Source organism: Hemicordylus capensis, chromosome 4 (genome assembly GCF_027244095.1).
Source record: "Hemicordylus capensis ecotype Gifberg chromosome 4, rHemCap1.1.pri, whole genome shotgun sequence".
Taxonomy (NCBI): Eukaryota; Metazoa; Chordata; class Lepidosauria; order Squamata; family Cordylidae; genus Hemicordylus; species Hemicordylus capensis.
The window spans coordinates 119,699,719-119,723,115 of NC_069660.1; the positions used below are offsets into that span (position 1 = coordinate 119,699,719).

General features: G+C 44.3%; 1 protein-coding gene across 10 annotated transcripts in view; it reads right to left on the minus strand.

The window, feature by feature from the left end:
* COL24A1 (collagen type XXIV alpha 1 chain) overlaps positions 1-23,397 on the minus strand; it is a 369,353-nt gene that overhangs the window by 55,935 nt on the left and 290,021 nt on the right. For all 10 annotated transcript variants that reach the window (XR_008306099.1, XR_008306100.1, XM_053245268.1 and 7 more), the window contains 8 exons: positions 14,165-14,218; positions 13,941-14,048; positions 10,914-10,967; positions 8,802-8,855; positions 5,505-5,561; positions 2,573-2,626; positions 1,210-1,263; positions 953-1,006 (listed from right to left, as the gene is read on the minus strand). Coding sequence is in view for 8 of the 10 variants with exons in the window: in XM_053245268.1 (XP_053101243.1) it covers positions 953-1,006; positions 1,210-1,263; positions 2,573-2,626; positions 5,505-5,561; positions 8,802-8,855; positions 10,914-10,967; positions 13,941-14,048; positions 14,165-14,218 (489 nt within the window). In the remaining 2 variants the exon portion in view is untranslated. The remainder of the gene's footprint in view (positions 1-952; positions 1,007-1,209; positions 1,264-2,572; positions 2,627-5,504; positions 5,562-8,801; positions 8,856-10,913; positions 10,968-13,940; positions 14,049-14,164; positions 14,219-23,397) is intronic.

The following is a 23,397-nucleotide window of genomic DNA, read 5'->3' on the forward strand; positions in this document are numbered from 1 at the left end:
TTAAAATGAAGATTCCTATTAATAGCAGCACAGTATTGTTCATGTCACTGGCACAATCTTAATGATGTATATTTTCCTCAAAGCTTCTGGTTGTTAACCTATTTTTAGGGATGAAACTCTGATATTGTATTTCAGACTAGGGAGCATAATGGAAAGTCTGAAAGGAGACAAGAGAAGCTGGGATTTCCTTATTCCTTAAGTATGCTGCCAAAGTTAATCACAGGATAGGCTTTACAGAGCTATGCAAGTTAATAAAATGTGGTTTTGTTTTGAATCACAGATTATCACAGATCTTACAGAAAACAATTTTACTAATGCTGTTAATGGAACTGGCCCTGCAGAACTAGGTTGAAAATGGAAGTCTGAAGGTGCAGAGGGGATATTAAAAATAATTCTTTATGTAATCATAAGAACATAAGACAAGCCCTGCTGGCCTATCTAGTCCAGCATCTTGTTTCACACGGTGGCCCGCCAGATGCCTCTGGGAATCCTCTAAAAACATATCAGAAGTCATTCTATGGCAGAGTGTAACATTTCTTTGGCAGCTTCCACTAAAGTCATCCTAAAGTCAATTTAAGATTATTTAGAAATGAAACATTTATACTTGGGTCTGTGAGCCTTACTCAAAACTCACACCAAGCACACATGCAGCACCCGAGCTGTGCTTTGTTTACACTTGAGTTCAAGTGGAAGTGTAGAATAGCTAGAAGCAGGGGAGGAGCTACCGGTGTTCAAGGCTGACGCCAAGGGCCCCTAATCTACCACCCCACCACTTGGCCATGCCTGCTGCTGCCTCCACTGCCCACCTGCCTCCATCTGCTGATCCCTCTCCTCTCCCTATCCACCTCTTCCTCTTTCCTTCCCTGCCTGCATGCCATTTTTAAGTGCTTCTAGTCTTCTAAATAGTAATTTAAAGAATTCAAGAGAATGTGTTTCCCTCCTTTGTACCTACTTTAGATCCCCTCTCTCCTTTTGGTCCTGGTTCACCTTGGTCGCCTGGCTCACCCTTCAGGGGGGAAAAACACACAAAAAACCACAATATTAAATAATGTCCAGGAGACATTATCCACTAAAATAAATGGAAAAGAAATGCCTTACATGTTTTAGAATGTAGAAATGCCTACATTCTTTAACAAATGTAGAAGTACAGGTTATTTTATTATTTTAATATAATTACAATAAAGGTAACCCATCTTACAAGGGACTTACTGGTGGCCCTTGTTGTCCAACAGCACCTCTAAGACCTGGAAGTCCTGAGTGGCCCTAGAATTAGAGAATACAAAATATTACTGGGCAAGCAATTGATGTTATCAGCTTCTGGCATAACTGCAATTTGAAATGTGCTGAGGTGTGCGCTTACATGTTAATTTCATTGCAATTCAGGGTAGCAGGCGCCTCACTGGGCCTTCTCCTTCCGGATATACTGTGTTCAGACTCTTATGTCCTAAAGTGTTCAAACTCTTATGTCGCATATATAAACCCCTGCTAACTTGGCAAAGAGGCACCTTTTAACATGGTGATTCTCTTTATTTAGCAGGGGGGGAAATACCCACCGCCAGCACAGTACCTCCAGTGACTGTTGCTGATGTCTATCTTACTTTTCTTTTTAGATTGTGAGCCCTTTGGGGACAGGGACCCATCTTATTTATTTGTTATTTCTCTGTGTAAACCACCTTGAGCCATTTTTGGAGGGGCGGTATAGAAATCAAATAAATAGATAGATAGATAGATAGATAGATAGATAGATAGATAGATAGATAAATGTCTATTATAACTTACAAAAATACATCCTTTATTCTACTCATGGGCATATGGCCATACAAACCGTGTCCCTGTCCTCTGCATAACTTTTGCCAGCTACTTTTTGTCATGTATATTGTGAACCGCTCAGGGACTTTTTTGTTTTGGGTGGTATACAAATATATTAAATAAATAATACAATAAAATAAATTAACACATCTTACTTGCCTTTATATAGTGTGCCTTTATTTCTTCCCCTACCTTTATCTGTACTATACCCACATGGTATCCTGCTTCAGTTCAGATCTCTAACATCTCTGAACATCTTCTTGCTCCACTCTCAAGTTCTGCTATTGAGATTGTCTCCTCTGATATTGTCTCTTTGGTCTTATTTATCACACTGTATCCTGCCCTTCCTCCAAGCTCAGTGTGCTCCTTTTGACCCATATGAACTTTAACAACAACCCTGTGAGAAAGATGGTGTATTTCCCAAGGCAATCTAGTGACTTTTCACGGTTGAGTGAGGATATGAACCCAAGTCTCCTTAGATGGTTCTGTGTTCTATCCATTATAGCACTGTGGTTCTCAAAGAAAGTATGAAAGGATATACCAAAGGAAATCCTAAGGCATCTGACATGTTGATATTGATGTTTCTGATTCCATACAGATTTTTGTCTCCAGCCAATTCTGTCTTGCCACTCCAGATCCTCTCCATGACTTAGTGCAGCTTAAGATGTATTTATGTGTGTGAGAGAGAAATTTCTATTGCTGGTTTAAAATAACCAGCTGCAAAGAATACTATATTGAAATAAAAATCAAAGCATACTGTTACCCTGTAACCTATATCACCAGGTTCTCCTCTCTCTCCACGTTCACCCACAGGTCCCTAGAGAAAGAAGCACAAAGAGACCAAACTGTTTAACATTTCATTTCAAAAATGGCTGAATTTGAATTAAAAAATAAGTAACATGTTCAAAAGAAACAAGTCACAACTCCTCAGAAAAAAGGGATATTTGCAAATCTCCATAGACTATGCAAATACAAAGTTACACCAAAATGCAATTTGTGATTAGTTCTGCTGAATGATGAATGCATATGCAACCACAATATATGAAATACTGTATATGTAATAAAGCAATCTGACATTTTGAATCTCAAGCTAAATTACAAAAAATTAATAATGAAAAGTATGTTGCTATTGTGGCATGTGCTAAATGTTTGCAACAATATAATAATAGTAATAGCACAAAAAAGAGATATTTGCAAAACTCTATACACTATCCAAAACTTCACCCAAATGTACTTTGTGATTAGTCCTGTTTTAGAGTAGGTATGTGTGGAACCTGTTCACGATTAAACCGGTCCGCTGTGAACTGGTTTGAGCTGTTCAACTGTGAACCACTTCAAGCTGGTTCTTCAGTTCAACCAGCCACGCTGGTCAGTTCAACTGAACTGGCTTGTGGAGCGTTGCTTCGATCTGAATTTGGACCAAACTGCCACAAACAGTCCATGCACACCCTATATTAGAGCATTCAGAGCACCTGATATTTATTACATCAATACTCCTTATGATAGTCCTGTGAGTAAGTTATTATGATCAAATACATATGACAAAAGATAGGCTGAGAAATATTGCATTGTCAAGGCCACCATGAGTTCATGGCTGAAGCAAGATTTAAACCTGGGACTTCTTGGGTCATAGTTCATACACTCAGACTCTATACTACCTCCTACCTCTTAAGCATTTTCCTTTATTAAGTACATGAGAAAGAAAACATTTGTGCAAATCTAAATATCTATCTATCTATATAATTCTCCTGGGTGTGCCTTTAGAACGTGCGTCCCGGCAGCCCAGCTGATTGGCTGGGCTGCGAGGGTGCCTGATTGGTCCTGACGCACCCAGGAGAATTGGCTGGCCGGGGGGCTGCGGAGGCAAGGCGGCGGGCCAGGCCAGGCGGCAGTGGAGGCAAGGCGGTGGGCCGGGCCAGGCGGCAGCGGAGGCAAGGCGGCAGGCCGGGCCAGGCAGCGGCAGGCCGGGCCAGGCAGCGGCGGCGGGCCCCAGCCCGGCCGCAGATGTGAGGTGGCGGGGGCGGCCCAGCCCGACAGCACGGTGGTGGTGGCGGCGGGACTCGGCCCGGTCACGGCGGCGGCACTTGGCCCGGCGGCGGCACTTGGCCCGGCGGCGGCACTCAGCCCGGAGACGCAGATGTTCTGCGCCCGGGCCCACTGGTATATTTATATTTCTCCTGGGTATGCCATGGAATGTGCGTCCCGGCAGCCCAGCTGATTGGCTGGGCTGTGGAGGCGCCTGATTGGCTGGCGCACCCAGGAGAGAGGAGAATTGGCCGGTGGTGGGCCAGGGCTGCTGGCGGGCCCGGCTTGGCGACGGGTGGTGGCTGTGGGCCCAGCCCGGCCGTGGTGAAGCAGTGGTGGGCCTGGCCGAGGGCCGAGGCGGCGGTGGGCCCGGCAGAGGCCCGAGGCATTGAGGAGGCAGCGGTGGGCCCCGATACTGGGGCAGAAGGTGGGGGTGGGGGAAGAGGTGGCCGGCCCCAAAGAGGCCGGCCGCAAAGACTGGCAAGTGGCAGCAGTGGGCCCGGCAGGCTACGGAGGAGGCACTTGGCGTGGTGGGCCCGGCCGCAAAGGCAGCACTCGGCCCGGTGCTGGGCCCGGCCGCGGAGGCACTAGGTCCGGCTGCATTGGCAGTTTTTGGCCAGGCGGCGCCGGGACTGGCCGCTGAGGCCAGGAGCCAGTGGGAGGCTGGGGTGGGAGGGAACCGGGTGGCGGGACCTTCATGTTCGCCACCCGGGAGGAGGAGTGGTGGCGGCCTGGTAAGTAGAGCTTTTAAAAATGCAGGGGGAGGATGGAGGGGAGAGCAAGAGAGCGGGGGAGGGCAGGGGGGAGGGGCAGGGGGAGGGCAAGAGAGCGTGGAGGAGGGGGAGGGCAGGAGAGAGGACCAGGGGGAGAGGAGGGCAGGAGAGACTGGGGCAGGAGGGTGAGAGGGAGGGGAGGGTGAGAGAGAGGGGTGGGAGGGTGAGGGAGGGCAAGAGAGTAGGGGAGGGGGGAGGGAGGGAGAAGGCAGGGGGGAGGGGCGGGCAAGAGAGCGTGGAGGAGGGGGAGGGCAGGAGAGAGGACCAGGGGGAGAGGAGGGCAGGAGAGACTGGGGCAGGAGGGTGAGAGGGAGGGGAGAGTGAGAGAGAGGGGTGGGAGGGGGAGGGAGGGCAAGAGAGTAGGGGAGGGGGGAGGGAGGGAGAGGGCAGGGGGGAGGGGTGGGCAAGAGAGAGTGGGGGAGGGGGAGGGCAGGAGAGAGGAGCAGGGGGAGGGGAAGGCAGGAGAGACTGGGGCAGGAGGGTGAGAGGGAGGGGAGGGTGAGAGGGAGGGGAGAGTGAGAGAGAGGGGTGGGAGGCGGAGGGAGGGCAAGAGAGAGTGGGAGGGAGGGAAGGGGCAAGAGAGTGGGGTGGGAGGGGAAGAGGGGCAAGAGAGTGGGGTGGGAGGGGAAGAGGGGCAAGAGTGTCGGGCTGAAGGGAGGGAGGGAGAGTGGGGCAGGAGGGAGAAGGGAACAGCCAGCCCCAAAGAGCGCACAGATGCTCTGTGCGGGTTGGCTAGTTACTTCTTAATTGAACGAAACCAGTTCTTCCCTCCCCCCGCCCCCTTTTAATACTATGTGACCGTAATCTCTGGAGGCACTTGAATAATTTTTTGAAATACCATTTATTGTCTGCTATTCTGAATCACTTATATAGTTTTCTGGATAAAGAAAGACCTACTGGTTCACCTATGGGCCCAGGTGGTCCTAGTATTGTGCTGTCTTCACCAGGATAACCCTATAATGAAGACAATCAATTATTTATTCATCATGAAGCTTGAATGTACCTTTAGTAAACTCTACATATGCTTTTGAAATATATTCTCTCTTCAGAACAAACTGCAAACTCTAGATAAATTTTGAACACATTTGCAAAGACAAACTTTACAGTTTAGAGGAAAGGACTAGCAGTTAGTGACAGCTATCAGCATACTGGACTAAGATTTTATTATAACTCAGTTTTGAAAAACTGCTCATTTGCCGCTTCACAAAAATGTATTGGACATCAAATAGTAAATGCAATTGCTTTAACATACACATTTATACAATACTAATATACATATACACACAAGCTATGTTCAATGAACAGTAAAATAGCGAATATGCACAGCAGAATTTATCAATATAAACACAGTTGATTGTAAGGGACAACTTTATTGTTGAGAAGTAAGTCTGCATATGTACATCTTTGCACCTAAAAAGCTAAACTCTTGTTTGTAGTTTATGCTGGTCTACAACCATAATAAAGATAAATTTGATTTATTCGTAGTTATCTGTTACACTTCCTTTATTTGCAGTTTTCATTGAAATGAATGAAGAAGCTCTTGAAGACTGGAGAGTTCTGTGTGCACACTGGAAATCCCATGCGTACAAGAAATTTTTGGACTGGACTCGTCATATGATACTCCAAGGGAAACAATAGGTTTAAGGTCCAAATGTAAATAACGAATTGTGAGTGATTACTATAATACACTAGGAAGGCAGTCCTTACACTAAAGAGAGCACAGTATTTCATGTAGAACAACTGAAATCCATGGAAACATCTAACGAGGAAGTATCTGCACCATTGATAGCTAAGGGATAGGAAGTATCAAAGATCACACAGCACCTGTTGGGGACAAGGTGACGTGGGTAGAACCAGTGCCTGCACTGCTTCTACCAAAATGCCATCCTTCTTTCTTTCTTTCTTACATTTCTATACTGCCCCATACAAAAAAGTCCCTGGGCAGTTATGCAGTTTGTTTGAAAACTGGTGCATCTATATTGTAAAGCTAGCCTGTGGACTTGTGCTAGTTCAGACCCAGATTAAGTGACTTCATTAATCCATTTCATAAATTAATCTTCTCACAATTTATTTTCCCAGTTGTATTTTTAAATGTAATTCTTGAAAATTAATGGCAGTTGAAATGATACACTTAACTTGTGAGTCTAGAGGGCTCTAACCAACAATAACAAACTGTCAACTACAATGCCTGATATCCAGAGTAGTGGTCCAAAGATTCAGCACGAACTGCATCCTTGCAGAGAGAGGCTACTCTCAGTGTAGCCAGAGGCTTCCTGAGCAGCAATGTGTGTATGGGAGGTGGAGTGATTTCTGTTATCTCTCCTGCCTCCAGAAGTGCTCTTTGCCTTCCAGAAATACAGGTGAAACTCAAAAAATTAGAATATCGTGCAAAAGTTCATTAATTTCAGTAATGCAAATTAAAAGGTGAAACTGATATATGAGATAGACGCATTACATGCAAAGCGAGATAAGTCAAGCCTTAATTTGTTATAATTGTGATGATCATGGCGTACAGCTCATGAGAACCCCAAATCCACAATCCCAGAAAATTAGAATATTACATGAAACCAATAAAACAAGGATTGTCAATAGAACAATATCGGACCTCTGAAAAGTATAAGCATGCATATGTATTCAGTACTTGGTTTGGGCCCCTTTTGCAGCAATTACTGCCTCAATGCGGCGTGGCATGGATGCTATCAGCCTGTGGCACTAATGAGGTATTATGGAAGACCAGGATGCTTCAATAGCGGCCTTCAGCTCTTCTGCATTGTTTGGTCTCATGTCTCTCATCCTTCTCTTGGCAATGCCCCATAGATTCTCTATGGGGTTCTGGTCAGGCAAGTTTGCTGGCCAATCAAGCACAGTAATCCCATGGTCATTGAACCAGGTTTTGGTACTTTTGGCAGTGTGGGCAGGTGCCAAGTCCTGCTGGAAAATGAAGTCAGCATCCCCATACAGCTCGTCTGCGGAAGGAAGCATGAAGTGCTCCAAAATCTCCTGATAGACGGCTGCGTTGACCCTGGACTTAATGAAGCACAGTGGACCAACACCAGCAGATGACATGGCTCCCCAAATCAACACAGACTGTGGAAACTTCACACTGGACTTCAAGCATCTTGCATTGTGTGCCTCTCCATTCTTCCTCCAGACTCTGGGTCCTTGGTTTCCAAATGAGATGCAAAAGTTGCTCTCATCAGAAAAGAGAACTTTGGACCACTGAGCAACAGACCAGTTCTTTTTTTCTTGAGCCCAGGTAAGACGCTTCTGACGTTGTTTGTTGTTCAGGAGCGGCTTGACAAGAGGAATACGACATTTGAAGCCCATGTCCAGGATCCGTCTGTGTGTGGTGGCTCTTGATGCACTAACTCCAGCCTCAGTCCACTCCTTGTGAAAGTCCCCAACACTTTTGAATGGCCTTTTCCTGACAATCCTCTCCAGGCTGCGGTCATCCCTGCTGCTTGTGCACCTTTTTCTTCCACACTTTTCCCTTCCACATAACTTTCTATTAATGTGCTTTGATACAGCACTTTGGGAACATCCAACTTCTTTTGCAATTACCTTTTGAGGCTTTCCCTCCTTATGGAGGGTGTCAATGATGGTTTTCTGCACAACTCTCAAGTCAGCAGTCTTTCCCATGATTGTGATTCCTAATGAACCAGACTGAGAGACCATTTAAAGGCTCAGGAACCCTTTGCAGGTGTTATGGATTGATTAGCTGATTGGAGTGGGACACCTGGAGCCTAGACTGTTGAACCTTTTCACAATATTCTAATTTTCTGGGATTGTGGATTTGGGGTTCTCATGAGCTGTACGCCATGATCATCACAATTATAACAAATTAAGGCTTGACTTATCTCGCTTTGCATGTAATGCGTCTATCTCATATATCAGTTTCACCTTTTAATTTGCATTACTGAAATTAATGAACTTTTGCACGATATTCTAATTTTTCGAGTTTCACCTGTATATCCCTGAGGGCTGTGCAACCCTCAGGGATATGGGATGGCAAAGGGCACTTTTAGAGGCAGGGAAAATCAGCAAAAATTACTTCCCACCCCTCACACCTGTGGTTCTGTTGCTCAGGAAGCCTCTGGCTGCAAGGTGCAGCCTCTCTCTTCAAGTACTCCTGGACTAATGCTCTGGATCTCAACTAATATTTTTAGTAAATACACAAATTTCTAGTTTTCATACCTTCTCTCCTTTGGGCCCTGGAGGGCCAGATGCTCCTGGTTGACCCTGGTGACCCTAAGAAAAGAACTAAATGTAAATTTAATACAATGCCTGAAATAAAAAAATCAGTTATTTAATTTAGTCAATAATAATATGCTGGCAAACATATCTCTAGTTGGTCAGAACACGGCAGGCCTCAAGATAAAAATACTGGGGGGTAAACCATCAGCTCTCAGTGGGTCCATACTGATAAGTGATTCAAGAGCAGATATTTAAAATCGTTTTGATAAATATTTGGAAAATGAAAATGTAGTTGCTAATTCATACTCTCCAAAATCTGTGAGATAAAGACAAGTATAGCTGTGGGAAGATCTACTGCTTCTAGTAATGATTCCACAGATAAGCATGGATTGGCCATTTCAACCAGGGACAGGAACAAACTAAGAAAAGCCAGTATGTGAGTTCTTTTATACCTTAAATAAGTTTCTTTCAAACCGTTTTTTTAAAAAGCACTTTTACTAGGGCTGCTCAAATATTTTCAATCAATCATTATATTCAATCAAATATTTTCAGTCATAAATATGTATATTGCCAAGCACTTAAGATTGGTACTTTTTGTGGGCACTGAAGGACTAAGTATTCATTGACAGTTCATGGGATCAGAGTTATCAGGTTCCAACTCAGAGACTGAAAGTATAACCTTTGAATCCCTGACAAAAAAGAAGATTCAGCAGCCATCACACTTCTTTCACCCATCATTTCCCAGTTCCCCACCTCACACACACACCAGTAAGTAGAACTGCTGCAGAGTGGGGGGAGCAGCAGGACCAAAAAACCATGAGAAAACTGGGCAGAAGGAGCTGTAGTACATGGGCATAGGAAGCTGCCTTGTACCAAATCAGCCCCTTGGTAAATCTAGCTCACTACTGTTTACACAGACTTGCAGCGGCCTCTCCAAGGTTGCAGGCAGGATTCTCTCTCAGCCCTATCTGGAGATGCCGGCGGGTGGGGGTGGAACCTGAAACCTTCTGCATGCAAGTATGCAGATGCTCTTCCCAGAGCAGCCCCATTCCCTGAGGGGAATATCCTACAGTGCTCACACATGTAGTCTCCCATTCAAATGCAAACCAGCATCTCTCATCAGCATGGGATCTATATGTATGCCATCAACATCCAGGTTGGAACCTGGAAATACTATATGGGACATATATGGAATATCATCACCTTAAGTGGTGCAGTGGGGAAATGCTTGACTAACAAGCAGAAGGTTACCAGTTCGAATCCCCACGGGTATGTCCCCCAGACTATGGGAACATCTATATTGGGCAGCAGTGATATAGGCAGATGCTGAAAGACATCATCTCATACTGCATGGGAGGAGGCAATGGTAATCTCCTCCTGTATTCTACCAAAGGAAAATCACAGGGCTCTGTGGGCAGCAGGAGTCGAAATCAACTTGACGGCACACTTTATCTTTATATGGAATATCACATAAGGGGATGATCATACAAAAAGGAGTGCTCAAAAATGGAAGCACTCCTTCTTGAACAGAACAGCCCCAATACAATGCAAGCACAGACCTTTCTCAAATTGGGCTCACACTGCATGTCTGCAATTCTCTGCCGAGTTTCTCTACCCCAAGAAGAAAAGGTTTCCCTTTGGGAAAGAGAAGTGGTAATTTGCAGCGGAAAGGCTCCCATCTAAACAGGAGAAGCCACTTGATCTCCAGGGAAAAGACAGTTGGTGCATCAGTTGCCACTGAGGAGAGGGATGTGGTGTTCTTTGTATACATGGATGCCTTCTCCTGCCTCCTCTTCGCTGCTCCAAGGCAAGGCTTTTTTGGCTTTGGGATGAGGGGTAGTAGGAAAAGCAGAACAGTGGCCAAAGTGGGATTTTTGGGTGTTCATATAACACATTCAATTTATTTGCAATGAGAAGGGTCAACACATATTCATGGAATACAATAAATCTACACACAGACATGGACTGCATGTACCTAACAGACATGAATAAATATTTGTTGCAGAAGGCAATAGATAATGACAATCAAAGTTCAATACAGATATACAATGAATATAAATCAAGAGAATATACAGACAGATATGTGGATGCATTTTGCAAGTGTTTCCTTACCCCATAACCTGGAATGCCTGACTCTCCTGCAGATCCCATTGGTCCTAAATGTCCCTGTTCAAGTATAAGTAGCAATAAACTCATTGTAATGTGAGGTGTTTTTTTTGTTTTGTTAAGCTGTCAATAAACCTCTTGATACAGAAAAATACATGGGGCATGATCAAACACCACAGTTAAGTACATTCAAACCTTATTGGTTGAAATCCTGACTAATGAAGTGTGAATTTTATGAGGTTCTGCAGGGATGCAGCAGGAGCCCTTATGCAACTTGCCTTGGCCTCTTGTATTCATATCGCTGTACAGGAGCGCTTATACTTGCATTCCAGAAAGCACTGCTTGCACTCCGGAAATGCTCTGTAAGAATGGAAACACGGTGCTGCGACATGTTTCCACTCTTATCAAGCACTTCCAGAGCACAGGCAGTGCTTGGAAGTATTTGCGCTCTTGCACAACTGTGTGAGCACAAGAGGACTGGAGGAGCTGTATGAAGGCTCCTGCTATCTCCCTGCAGATCTAACGTGTGCATAATCAATCAGGATGTCAGCCATTGATTTCAATGGGATAAGTCTATTTGAATTAGATATGCTTAACTTGCCTATATAATATCCAATGAGATTTGTAAAAAATTATGTAATTAATATTTGCATAACTAAACCAGATTACACGAAATAAAACAGAAACACCCCCCCCACACACAAAAGAAATATAATAGAGTTCCGTCTTAAAAGCATGCAAACTCTTTAATCCACTTTTAAAACTAGCCTAATAGAGACTAGTTTGGCTAGTTTAAATGCATATCTAAACTAAATAAATATTAATAGTGCATGTAGAGGAGTGGCTCATTTGAACTTCTCCCTCCCCCATTTAGGGAAAGGCATTCATGTGGGGGTAAGGACATATGCACTCATGGACATGTGCACTCATGTAAGGACATGTGCACACAGTATTGAATGTGGTGGGCTGGAAGGACAAAGTATTGTCCAAACTGGCTCTGAGGTTCAAAGTCTACGTATACCTTTGATCAAAAAAACCCATTTTCAAGATATTCCAAGTATAAATAATACTTACACATAAATATAACTATATTCTATATTTAGAAATATAACTTAAATACATTATTTCTATTTATGGCTATTAAAAAGAGTTTTTACTCTCTCTCTCTTTCTCTCTCTCTCTCACTAGAGGTAACTGGTAGACCATGCTGCAATTTATTTATTTATTATATTGCTGTACTGCCCAATCCAAATAGCTCTAGGTGGTTTACATTAATATAAATCAAACAGAAAAACAATTAAAACAATAACAAATATTTATATACCACTTTTCAACAAAAATGTCCAAAGCGGTTTATAGAAAGAAATAACAAACAAATAAATAAGACGGATCTCTGTCCCGAAGCGCTCATAATCTAAAAAGAAATGTATGATAGACACCAGCAACAGTCACTGGAGGTCTGCGGGTTAGAGTGCCTTTGTGTGCAGGAGGTTAATTAGCAGCTGCTGTAGTGAGACCCCTGCAGGAAGAATAAGGAAACCCTGCTTGGGATGTAGGAGAGGGCAAATCGTTAGAGAGAGGTGACAGTTAGAAAAGAGCAGCTGGTTGGTTGGAGGACAGTCAGTTGGTGAGGAGGGGAAAAGGTGAACCAGAGGTTTGGAGAAAAAAGGGTTCTGAACAGGGGAGATTTCTCTGGTGAAAAGAGAAGTGGGGATTAAGTGGAGGCAGGATGAGTCTGTTGTTCATTGGAAAGCCAGTGCCTGCCTGTTCAGGGGAAGTCCTAAGGAGGGAGGCTGAGTAGAAACTTTGTAACCAAGCAAGGCATATGAACCCCAGAGTGGAGAAAGATGGTTAATATCTCTGTAAGCTAAGACAACGCTTTGAAACCATTACACTTATGTACCTCTAGAACTTGTAACCATCATGCTTTATTGTTTATTGCTAAATAATAAAATCTTGTTTACATTAAACATTTACATTTAGTTTTATCCAGGGCATTTTGTTTCCCACCTCACCTGAAGAGAGACCTTCACACTAGGGAAGCGCAATTCGATTTGACCTTGAATCAATTTGGGTCAAATCAGGGGCAATTCGATGTTTCAACCTTGAATCAAATCACCTTCAAAATTAAGGGCCTGATTTGGGGTCAAAGAGAATCACCCCCATTTGACCCAAATCAATCTGGGTGATTCGAGTGCCATTTTGAGGCCAGTTTTGCTGGGGAAATGGGCTTCAAAATGGTGCTTTCTTCAAGAGAGAGGTGGTCTACCAATTGGAGCTGGCAGGTAGACCAGCCTCCGCTGTGGACTTAGAATGTCAGCCTGCGCTGGAGGACTAGTCTACTGAGGTAGTCTACCCGCTGACACCAATTGGTAGACCAGCTCTCCCTGGAAAAAAGCACCATTTTTGGAAGAACAGTATATAAATCAAATGAATGAATAAAAGTTTGGGGCCTGTTTTCCCAGCAAAAGAGTCCTCAAAATGGTGCTCAAATCACCCGAATAGATTCAGGTGACCATCGAGAAAGCTGGCCAAGATAATTGTGTCTGATAAATAAATCTGATGACTTCGAGATTCAATTCAAGCTCGAATCAAATAGCAGAATCTGATTTGTGCACACCTCTACCCCTCACTACTACACAAACAAGAGCAGGGAGAAGTGAGAAGTTGTCCCAGATACTGCCTAATCAGATCTGAGTGGTGGCAGCAAAGGTACCCTGAAGTAGGGCAGACCTCACACACACCCTCTCTCTAAATGAGTAGCACAAACAGAATAGATTACTTTATATACTTCATTCTATCTGTAGATTCAATAAATACTCTGATGGTTGCTGTACGCAGTTATGTGTGTTCTGTACCACTGGGTGATCATGGCATTTGGAGAATTTATAAATCAGAGAAAGCTGAACAATCTTATAAATATTCCTGATCTTCTTTGTATTGGATATTTTAAATGTTTTCTAATATGTACCTGGCTCTTCTCCTGCATTGTACACAATTATAGAATTTCTAGTATACAAAAATTGTACCAACCAATGGGCCTCTACTTCCTCTTGAACCTTTTGGACCAGTTTCTCCAGTTTGGCCAGGGTTGCCAGTGGCTCCAATTTCTCCTGGGGGCCCATGTTGTCCCTTTCCCCCCTATTTGGGAATGGAGAGAAGACAGTCATTTCGCTATTAATGAATAATGCTGGTTCCCTAGCTAAAAATAATGTATTTGCAATATAAATTCAAGCTGAAGTATGAAAATAAATTACCCTTTTTCCTGGACGGCCCCTTTGACCTGGACTTCCTGGAGCTCCTTCAGGCCCCTGCAATATTTGTTATGAAAGAAAAGAACTCTGAGAACATGTTTAAATTGTGTAATTTAAACTCGTGTAAATTGTCATGTTAAATTGTAGCATGAGTTGTGTAAGCGGCAAGACCTTTTAAAATTAAAAATTAGGGTGGTAAGAAACTTATTAAATATGGCCTTGTTTTAGTGTGACTGTTCCATGCTGGAGCAACCGTGATAACTTTAGGCTGATTTTTATCAGGCTAGTGGAAATGCAACAAAATGTAACATGTTTGGATAGAAAACAGCTGAATTTTGTGCTCAAACCAAACATTTCACCTAGCAAAATACTGGCTGACATCCTGACTAAATTTATTAGAGGGAGTCCTAGGGTTGCCAACATTACGTTGGCTAAATTTGGGACAAGTTGTGGGGGAGTGGGGGGGGGGATCCTAGTGCCGGGTCCACCTGAGGGCGGAGCTTGGCCCCATGTGGCAAAGGTGCAGCTGCAGCCAGTCTGCCAGCTGCTGGGCACAATTAACTGGCAATTGCAAGGCTGGTGGTGGGGGTGGCTGCTACTGCGGGGCAGCGGAGATGGTGAGAGCTCCTCTGCCTGCCTCCCAAACTATGACTGCCTGGTGAAGTCAGGGCAGGCGCACTGGAGGCAGCCCAGGCGTGCTGGAGGCGGGCGGGAGAGATGCTGGCAAGCTCCTCCCTTGTGCCCGCCTTCCTCCTAAATGAGGTAGGTTGGGCCGATTTCAGGTCTCTGCGCACATACATACTCAGAGACTTGAAATCGGCTCAACCTACCTCATTTGGGAGAAGGCAGGCATGAGGGAAGAGCTCGCCACCATCTCTTCCACCCACCTCCAGCGCACCCGGGCTGCCTCCAGCTAGTGCTCCTGCCTCTACCTCACCAGGCGGCCAGTCATAATTTGGGACTGGGAGGTGGGCAGAGCTCTCGTCACCATACCCACTCAACCATTGCTGCCGCTGTGTAGCAACAGGTTTAAAAGTAAAAAGGGAAAGGGGGAAAAGGACAGGCAAAAAGTGGGAGAAACTGAGTCCCGAATGAGATGAGCATTTCTCCCCAGGAAGCAGGGACATCACACGCAATGCAGGACAGGTGGCAACCCTATGGAGTTCTATTGAAACTTAGTAGTACTTTAGTACTACTGAGTAGTACAAGTACAAGTAGTAGTACTGAGTAGTACTCCTGAGTAGTACAACTGAGTAATTTAGTCATGATGTAAGCTACTGCATTCAAGCAGGAAAGGGCTGCATTATTTAGAATCTAGGTCACAGAAGGCTCTGCATTGAAAGCAGATGTGTTAGTAAAATTACAAACACTCCTGACAGTGTCTGACATCCTAATGAAGCACCAGTGCTTTTGAAAAGCTCAACTCAGCTCTACTGAACTCACCACACAGCTGAGTGTTGGGGCCAAACTTCTGATAATCTCCCCTTCTCCAGGAAGCACTCGGTGCCACCTGAAAATATATCCCTGAGCGACATATTTTGGGGTGACACAGAGGGCTTCCAGGGGAGAGGGAGTTTGTTGAAATACCACCACACACACACACACACACACACACACACACACACACACACACTCTAGCATCAGACTGTTCTGTCTCCCCCACTGGAAATTCCAGCTTAACTGGTCCTTATTACCAACAAATGGTCCACAGTTTAAAGCTGGGAGCCACAGTTCCTGGCATACATATGGCCATGAATGCCTGTCTTTTATCAACTAAATGGCAGGATCAATCTTTGTTTTTTGGTCTCACTGATATGGTATTGCGTATTCTTAGTGGATAGCTGTTACGTTGCATAATTCTGTTTAATTCCTCCCTCTCGGACCCAACTTCTTATAGCTATAAGAAATACTGATTTAAGGATGGAAGGAAGCTGTTGATTGTCAGACTATGAAAACAAATTGCACAGACGAAGAGTAAAAAAAGTCAACAGACAAGGTTTTCGTAAACAGTTAAGTTCCAGATTATACACATTAATTGATTCATAACAAAACACTGCTGATATGCTCAGAGACTAAGAAAAATAAATAGAATAAAATGTGTTGCAGCTGACTAGATTTTGTTTATCCCATTTTGGGGCTTTTCTGTGCAATGCAGTATCCAAAGCAAGCAGTATGAAACATTTCTAGTTTATTCTAATCTTTGTGGCTATCATGAAATCTGAGCAACACTACAGTAGGAAAAAGTGTTCTAATTATGCTATGTTGTTGAACGTCCTGAAATATGGACATGGCCAGTGACTGAGACAGCATAGTGGTTAGAGTGCTGGACTAGGACCTGGGAGACCCAAGTTCAAATCCCCATTCAGCCATGATACTAGCTGGGTGACTCTGGGCCAGTCACTTCTCTCTCAGCCTAACCTACTTCACAGGGTTGTTGTGAAAGAGAAACTCAAGTATGTAGTACACTGCTCTGGGCTCCTTGGAGGAAGAGCGGGATATACATGTAAAATAATAATAATAATAATAATAATAATAATAATAATACCCCCAGTGAGGCACTACCTTGGCGTGGTTGTGGGGCTTGTGTGCTCTGAGGAAGGTGAGAGCTATGCCAGAGGTCCAACCATACAGGACAGGTCTCACCAGAAGAGCCAGACAAAGAGTGCCTCTCCCATCAACAATATGGTGAGACGTAACTTTAATAAATCTATACTGGATCGGTCGTCGCCCGGGTCAACAAGGACTGCGCCAGGTGCTATAGTCCCTGGACATCTGGTGGCAAGTGGGCAACAGGACTCAGGATCTTCAGATGAGCAAACAGGGCTGAAGACAGCAAAGTTACTGGAAGAAACGTCGCTTAACCGAAAAAAATATACGAAAACTAGAGATGTGCACGGTCCGGACCAGTCCGGACCAGCACCGAAGGGGGGCCCTTTCTTTTAGGGCGGGAGGGCTTTCTTACCCCTCCCGCCTCTTCACCCCCTCCAGCGCCCGTATTTAACTGAATAACGGGGCACTGGAAACCAGCCGCCCCTGCCGCCCCCCCCGAACAGATTTACATGCAAAGGTACCCATACCCCTGCCGCCACCGTTGCCCGCCCGCCCGCCAGCCAGCCAGCCATCCCTCCCTCCCTCCCAGCTGCCCGCCCGCCCGCCCGAGTCCTTACCCAATGCTTTAGGAGAAAACGAGAGGAGCTACCGAACAGAGCTCCTCTCGTTAGGAAGGCCTCCAGCAGACTGAAGGCGCTTTGCGCGCGCGCCACAAAGGACACCGATCGCCGGAGGCCCGGTCTACCCGCCAGGAAAAGGCCGGGTAGACCGGGCCTCTGGCGATCGGAGGCCCAGTCTACCCGGCCTTTTCCCGGCGGGTAGACCGGGCCTCCGGCGATCGGCGTCCTTTGCGGCGCGCGCATGCGCGTGCACGCAAAACACCTTCAGTCTGCTGGAGGCCTTCCTAACGAGAGGAGCTCTGTTCGGTAGCTCATCTCGTTTTCTCCTAAAGCATTGGGTAAGGACTTGGGTGGGCGGGCGGGCAGCTGGGAGGGAGGGAGGGAGGGCTGGCTGGCTGGCTGGCGGGCGGGCGACGGCGGCGGCAGGGGTATGGGTACCTTTGCATGTAAATCTGTTCGGGGGGAGCGGCGGGGGCGGCGGGTTTCCAGCGCCCCGTTATTCAGTTAAATACGGGCGCTGGAGGGGGCGAAGAGGCGGGAGGGGTAAGAAAGCCCTCCCGCCCTTAAAGTTATACCCCCCACCCGGACCCGGACCAGCAAGGGCTGAACCGGTCCGGCAGTTCGGCCATTCCTTAGAATGGCCGCCGGACCGGTTCGGACTCACCCCTAACGAAAACTGCCAACAAGGAAATAATGATCTGCTATTACAAGTCTAGTCCAACTAGAAGAGGTTATTTAAAAAGAATGTACCAAATTTGGAAAGAGAAGCATCCAGATACAGAAATAACAGAACAAAGGCTAGCAGACCAGAGAAGATTCATAATAAGAAATAAAGTATTCACAGGAGTTGAGCTGGAAGAACTGCAAAGAGCAACACAGGCTCAAAATATGGAAGAAGAATTACCACCAACTGAAGATGTTGCTCAGGCGCAGGTGGAGGGGGTGTCGGAAATTGAGGATGCCACTGTTGCTGAACTGTTTCAAAATCAAAACCAGGCAACCGCCCCTTTGCCTTCACCTCAAAAACCCAAATGCCATTTAACAGAAAAGCAACAAGAACTAAAGCAAATAATAACTGAGCACATGAACTTGCTCAGGCACTTGCTCAGGCATTAAAAGATGTCAATGCTGCACTTGCAGAAATAACAACCAATAATTTGCAAGAAACAAACCAACTAATGTACAGTGTAGCAACAATAACAACACAAGAGCTCAGATATAAGATCAGTGGACCTGTAAAAAAAGAAAGCAGTACATCACCTAAATGGAAGAAGACTAGAAAATAAAATCTCCAGGCTTAGATCAGATGCTAGTAAATTGAAAGATATGAAAGACAAGAAGCTGACGAATGAAAACACCAAACAGTATCTGATCCAAAAATACCACCTAGATTCAAGAAAAATTAGAGAAGTCCTGGAAATAATAAAGCAGCAAATAACAGCAGTGTCAAAAAAGATTAGCAGATACGAAGCCAGAATTACACAACACAGGCAGAATCTCCAATTCCAGTCGAATCAGAGACGTTTCTACCAAAATATAGAAGGAGAAACTGCAAGAAACCTAGAAACACCAAATAAAGAAGAAACAGTGCAATTCTGGGGGAAATTATGGGACAATCCAATAGATTATAATAAAAAAGCAGGCTGGGTGAAAGAGGTCAAAAAATGTAACCAACAAATGCAAGATCTAATAATAACACCAGAATTAATTAGTGAAAGAGCAAAGAAAATTAAAAATTGGACTGCGCCAGGCGACGATGAACTGCATGGCTTTTGGCTTAAACACCTAACAAGCCTTCATAAACAACTATCAAAACAGTTCAATCACATTTTGCAAGGCAGTGATATTGAACAATGGCTAACAACTGGGAAAACTCATCTCATCATGAAAGACCCAGCAAAAGGTGCAGTTCCAAGTAATTATAGACCGATAACCTGCCTGCCAACCATGTTCAAATTATTAACTGGAATAATAGCAGATGAAGTGATTCAACACTTATTAACTAAAAAACAGCTTCAAGTTGAACAGAAAGGAAATTGCCCAAACACCAGAGGCACAAAAGACCAGCTGCTGATTGACAAAATGATTTCAGAGAACTGCAAGAGAAGAAAAACAAATCGAAGTGTTGCATGGATTGACTACAAGAAAGCCTTCGATTCATTGCCTCACACATGGATACTAAAATGTTTAGAAACAACTGCTGTCAGCAAAAACATTCAGATATTTATAAAAAAAAGCAATGAGCATGTGGAGTACACAATTAACAATCAATGGCGAGACACTTGGACAGGTTAGCTTTGGAAGAGACATTTTCCAAGGGGACTCACTATCCCCTCTGTTGTTTGTAATCGCCATGACCCCACTTTCACAAATACTCAACAAAACAGGTCTCGGATACCAAACATCTAAAACATCAAGTAAAATCAACCATCTGCTGTAAATGGGCGATCTGAAGTTGTCTGGAAAGTCCCAGTCAGAAATCGAATCACTGCTAAACACTGTCCGTATATTCAGTAGCGATATAGCAATGGAGTTTGGACTAGACAAGTGTGCTGCATTAATAATGAACAGAGGGAAAATAAGAAAAACAGAAGGAATAGAACTGCCCAATGGAAGCAAGATCAAGAACCTGGAAGAGAAAGTACATTACAGATACTTGGGCATTCTCCAGGCTGATAACATTGCACACACTGAAGTTAAAAGCAAAATTGGAAGTGAATACATCAGGAGAGTTAGAAAAATCCTCAAGTCCAAACTCAATGGCAGGAACACCATACAAGCCATAAACACCTGGGCTATACCTGTTATCAGATACACTGCAGGAATAATAGACTGGACCCAGGCAGAGCTAGAGATGCTGGATCGTAAGACCAGGAAAATAATGACCATCAATCATGCTCTGCACCCCCGCAGTGATGTCAATAGGCTATACCTCCCTCGCAGCTCAGGTGGAAGAGGAATGCTGCAAGTCCATCAAACAGTAGAGGAGGAGAAAAGAGGCCTTGAAGAATATATCAAGGACAGTGAAGAAGATGCACTTCAAATGGTCAATAACGAGAAACTATTCAACACCAATGAAAGAAAGCAGGCCTACAAGAAAGAACAAGTCAAGAACCGAGCAGAAAAATTGAAAAATAAGCCCCTGCACGGTCAATATTTGCACAATATAAGTGGAAAATCAGACGTCACCAAGACCTGGCAATGGCTTAAGAATGGCAACTTGAAGAAAGAAACAGAGGGTTTAATACTGGCTGCACAAGAACAGGCACTAAGAACAAATGCAATAAGAGCCAAAGTCGAAAAATCAACCACAAACAGCAAGTGCCGCCTTTGTAAAGAAGCAGATGAAACAGTGGACCACCTAATCAGCTGTTGTAAAAAGATCGCACAGACTGACTACAAACAAAGGCATGACAAGGTAGCAGGGATGATACACTGGAACATCTGCAAAAAATAAAAGCTACCTGTAGCCAAACATTGGTGGGACCATAAAATTGAAAAAGTGGTAGAAAATGAAGATGTCAAAATATAATGGGACTTCCGACTACAAACAGACAAACATCTGCTACACAATACACCAGATATCACTGTAGTCGAGAAGAAAGAAAAACAAGTCAAAATAATCGACACAGCAATACCAGGGGATAGCAGAATAGAAGAAAAAGAAATAGAAAAAATCACCAAATACAAAGATCTACAAATTGAAATTGAAAGGCTGTGGCAGAAAAAGACCAAAATAATCCCAGTGGTAATTGGCGCCCTGGGTGCAGTTCCAAAAGACCTTGAAGAGCACCTCAACACCACAGGGGCCACAGAAATCACCATCAGCCTATTACAAAAAGCAGCTTTACTGGGAACAGCCTATATTTTGCGACGATATCTATAATAACCAACAGTATTGATGATAAAATTCTGGCATCCCAGGTCCTTGGGAAGGACTCGATGTCTGGATAAAACAAACCAGTCAATAACACCTGTCTGACTGTGTAAACAAGAAATAATAATAATTGTCTGTATCATTTTCTGTCATTGTCTGTATCCAGTGTGACCTCTTTTCATCACTATATAAAAATATCCAACATACTATCTCACATACACTAACTGTGAGATGTTTGTTAAAGCTATCTCACAGTCATGTGAGAAGCACTGCTATCCTTTCTTATGTTCAAGGAAGCCTTTTTAAATTACAAAGGGCACAAAACTGCTCAAAGGGAGATGATGTCACAGATGATGATGTCAAAAGAAAACAACTGGAGGGGGAGAGCAGCAGTGTTATATGTTGTGTTCCTACACACATTGGGGTGATGTGCATGTCTTCATCTTTGTTACCAAGAATATTCTTTCAATATATTTGGCCTGTGCACTTCAGACCTCTTGCATTCAGGGACCTCTTTTCACATTGATCCATCTGTTGAATAATCCCTGTAAATTTCAAAGGATTCTTGGGCACATTTGAGGGCATGCACTCAGTTCATATGGGTCTGGCCCAGAAATAACACCACACAAACAGAACTTATTCTAGAATGGCTCCAATACTGCAGTGTCTGCAACAAAGAATCAAACACTCCAACAAAGAAGTGTTTTAGAAGTACTCCATTACAAAGAAAAACTGAAATAGCTTTCAGAAAACAGAGATGTGCAGGACCAGCCCAACCACGAAGCACGGTGCAGGGTGAAATGGGCCATTTCAGGTATCAGACCTCAGGGGCTGCATGCCAGGCCCCCAGTGCCCCTCCAAATGGCCTGCAGAGTAAGGCAAAATGGTTTTTCTTCTTCCCTTTCCCTTAGAAGAGGGATAGAAATGCCAAAACCATTCACCTTTCATTGCACTGATCATGCCAGGCTTCTCAAATCCTTTTATTAGCTTCCTGTCTACTCCTGGATCCAGCACATGTCCCTTGTCAAAGCCTTCCATGGCTGCAAAGCCTTCCATGAGTCTGCCCCTCCTTGTTTTTCCATTCTCATCTCTCTTTTCACTCGTTTGCAAATTTTACTCCTCCAGGTCCACTGACCTCAACCATCCAAAGATCTTCAGCTCCCTTAAATGATGCCCGCCTCTCCCACTCACTGATCCTTATGCCTGGCACTCACCTACTTAATTACTCTGCTCTTATTTCCTTCAAATCTCTCCTCAAATCCAGCTCTTCTGTGAAGCCTTTGGTACAACTCCTTATACCCTACTGTAAGCCCAAGTACACATACATGAAATAATTGCATATCCTTTCCCTTCCTCTGTTGGCTATCTGTTCCTAGAGTGTGTGTCCCTTTGGGCAGGGACTTGTACTCTCATTGTTATAAGCACCATGTTCACGGATGACTTAAAATAATAATAATTTGAAAAAGGAAGGAATTGGTGGTGTGATTTTAATAGTGAAAGGGAAGGGATGATGGAGACTCCATTTGCTATTCTGCTTCAGGCAGCAAAATATCATGGGTTGGCACTGTAGGTTGGCCTTATCCATCAGAATGATAGCTGGAGCAGCCACTTAGTCACTGGGACAGCCTTGTCTCTAAATCTACTATGTGAGTAAAAGTGTACTTTGTAAGAAATAACATACTACTATAAACGTAACCAAGTGTACTTCGTGAAAAATAATGTACTCCTAAACTAGAGTGGTCCTATGATATGCTACATATGCTAAGTGGCTGAGTTGACATTTCTGCTGTGACTCAGCTGCATAGCAAAGAATTGCTTAAAAACTAAGGCACACTGGAATGTTATAAAGCTTAACAGTTCAATAATCATGAAGGAGATACTGCAAGGAAGATACATCTAAACTGATTTCTCTCCAGCTCTTATGAATCTTCTCTTAGGAACATAGGAAGCTGCCTTATTCCAAGTCAGACCATTGGTCCATCTAGTTCAGTATTGTCTACACAGACTGGCAGCGGTTTCTCCAAGGTTGCAGGCAGGAGTCTTCCTCTCAGCCCTATCTTGGAGATGCCAGGGAGGGAACTTGGAACCTCAGATGTTCTTCCCAGAGTGGCCCCATATCCTGAGGGCAATATCTTACAGTGCTCACACATGTCTTCCATTTAAATGTAAACCATAGCAGACTCTGCTTA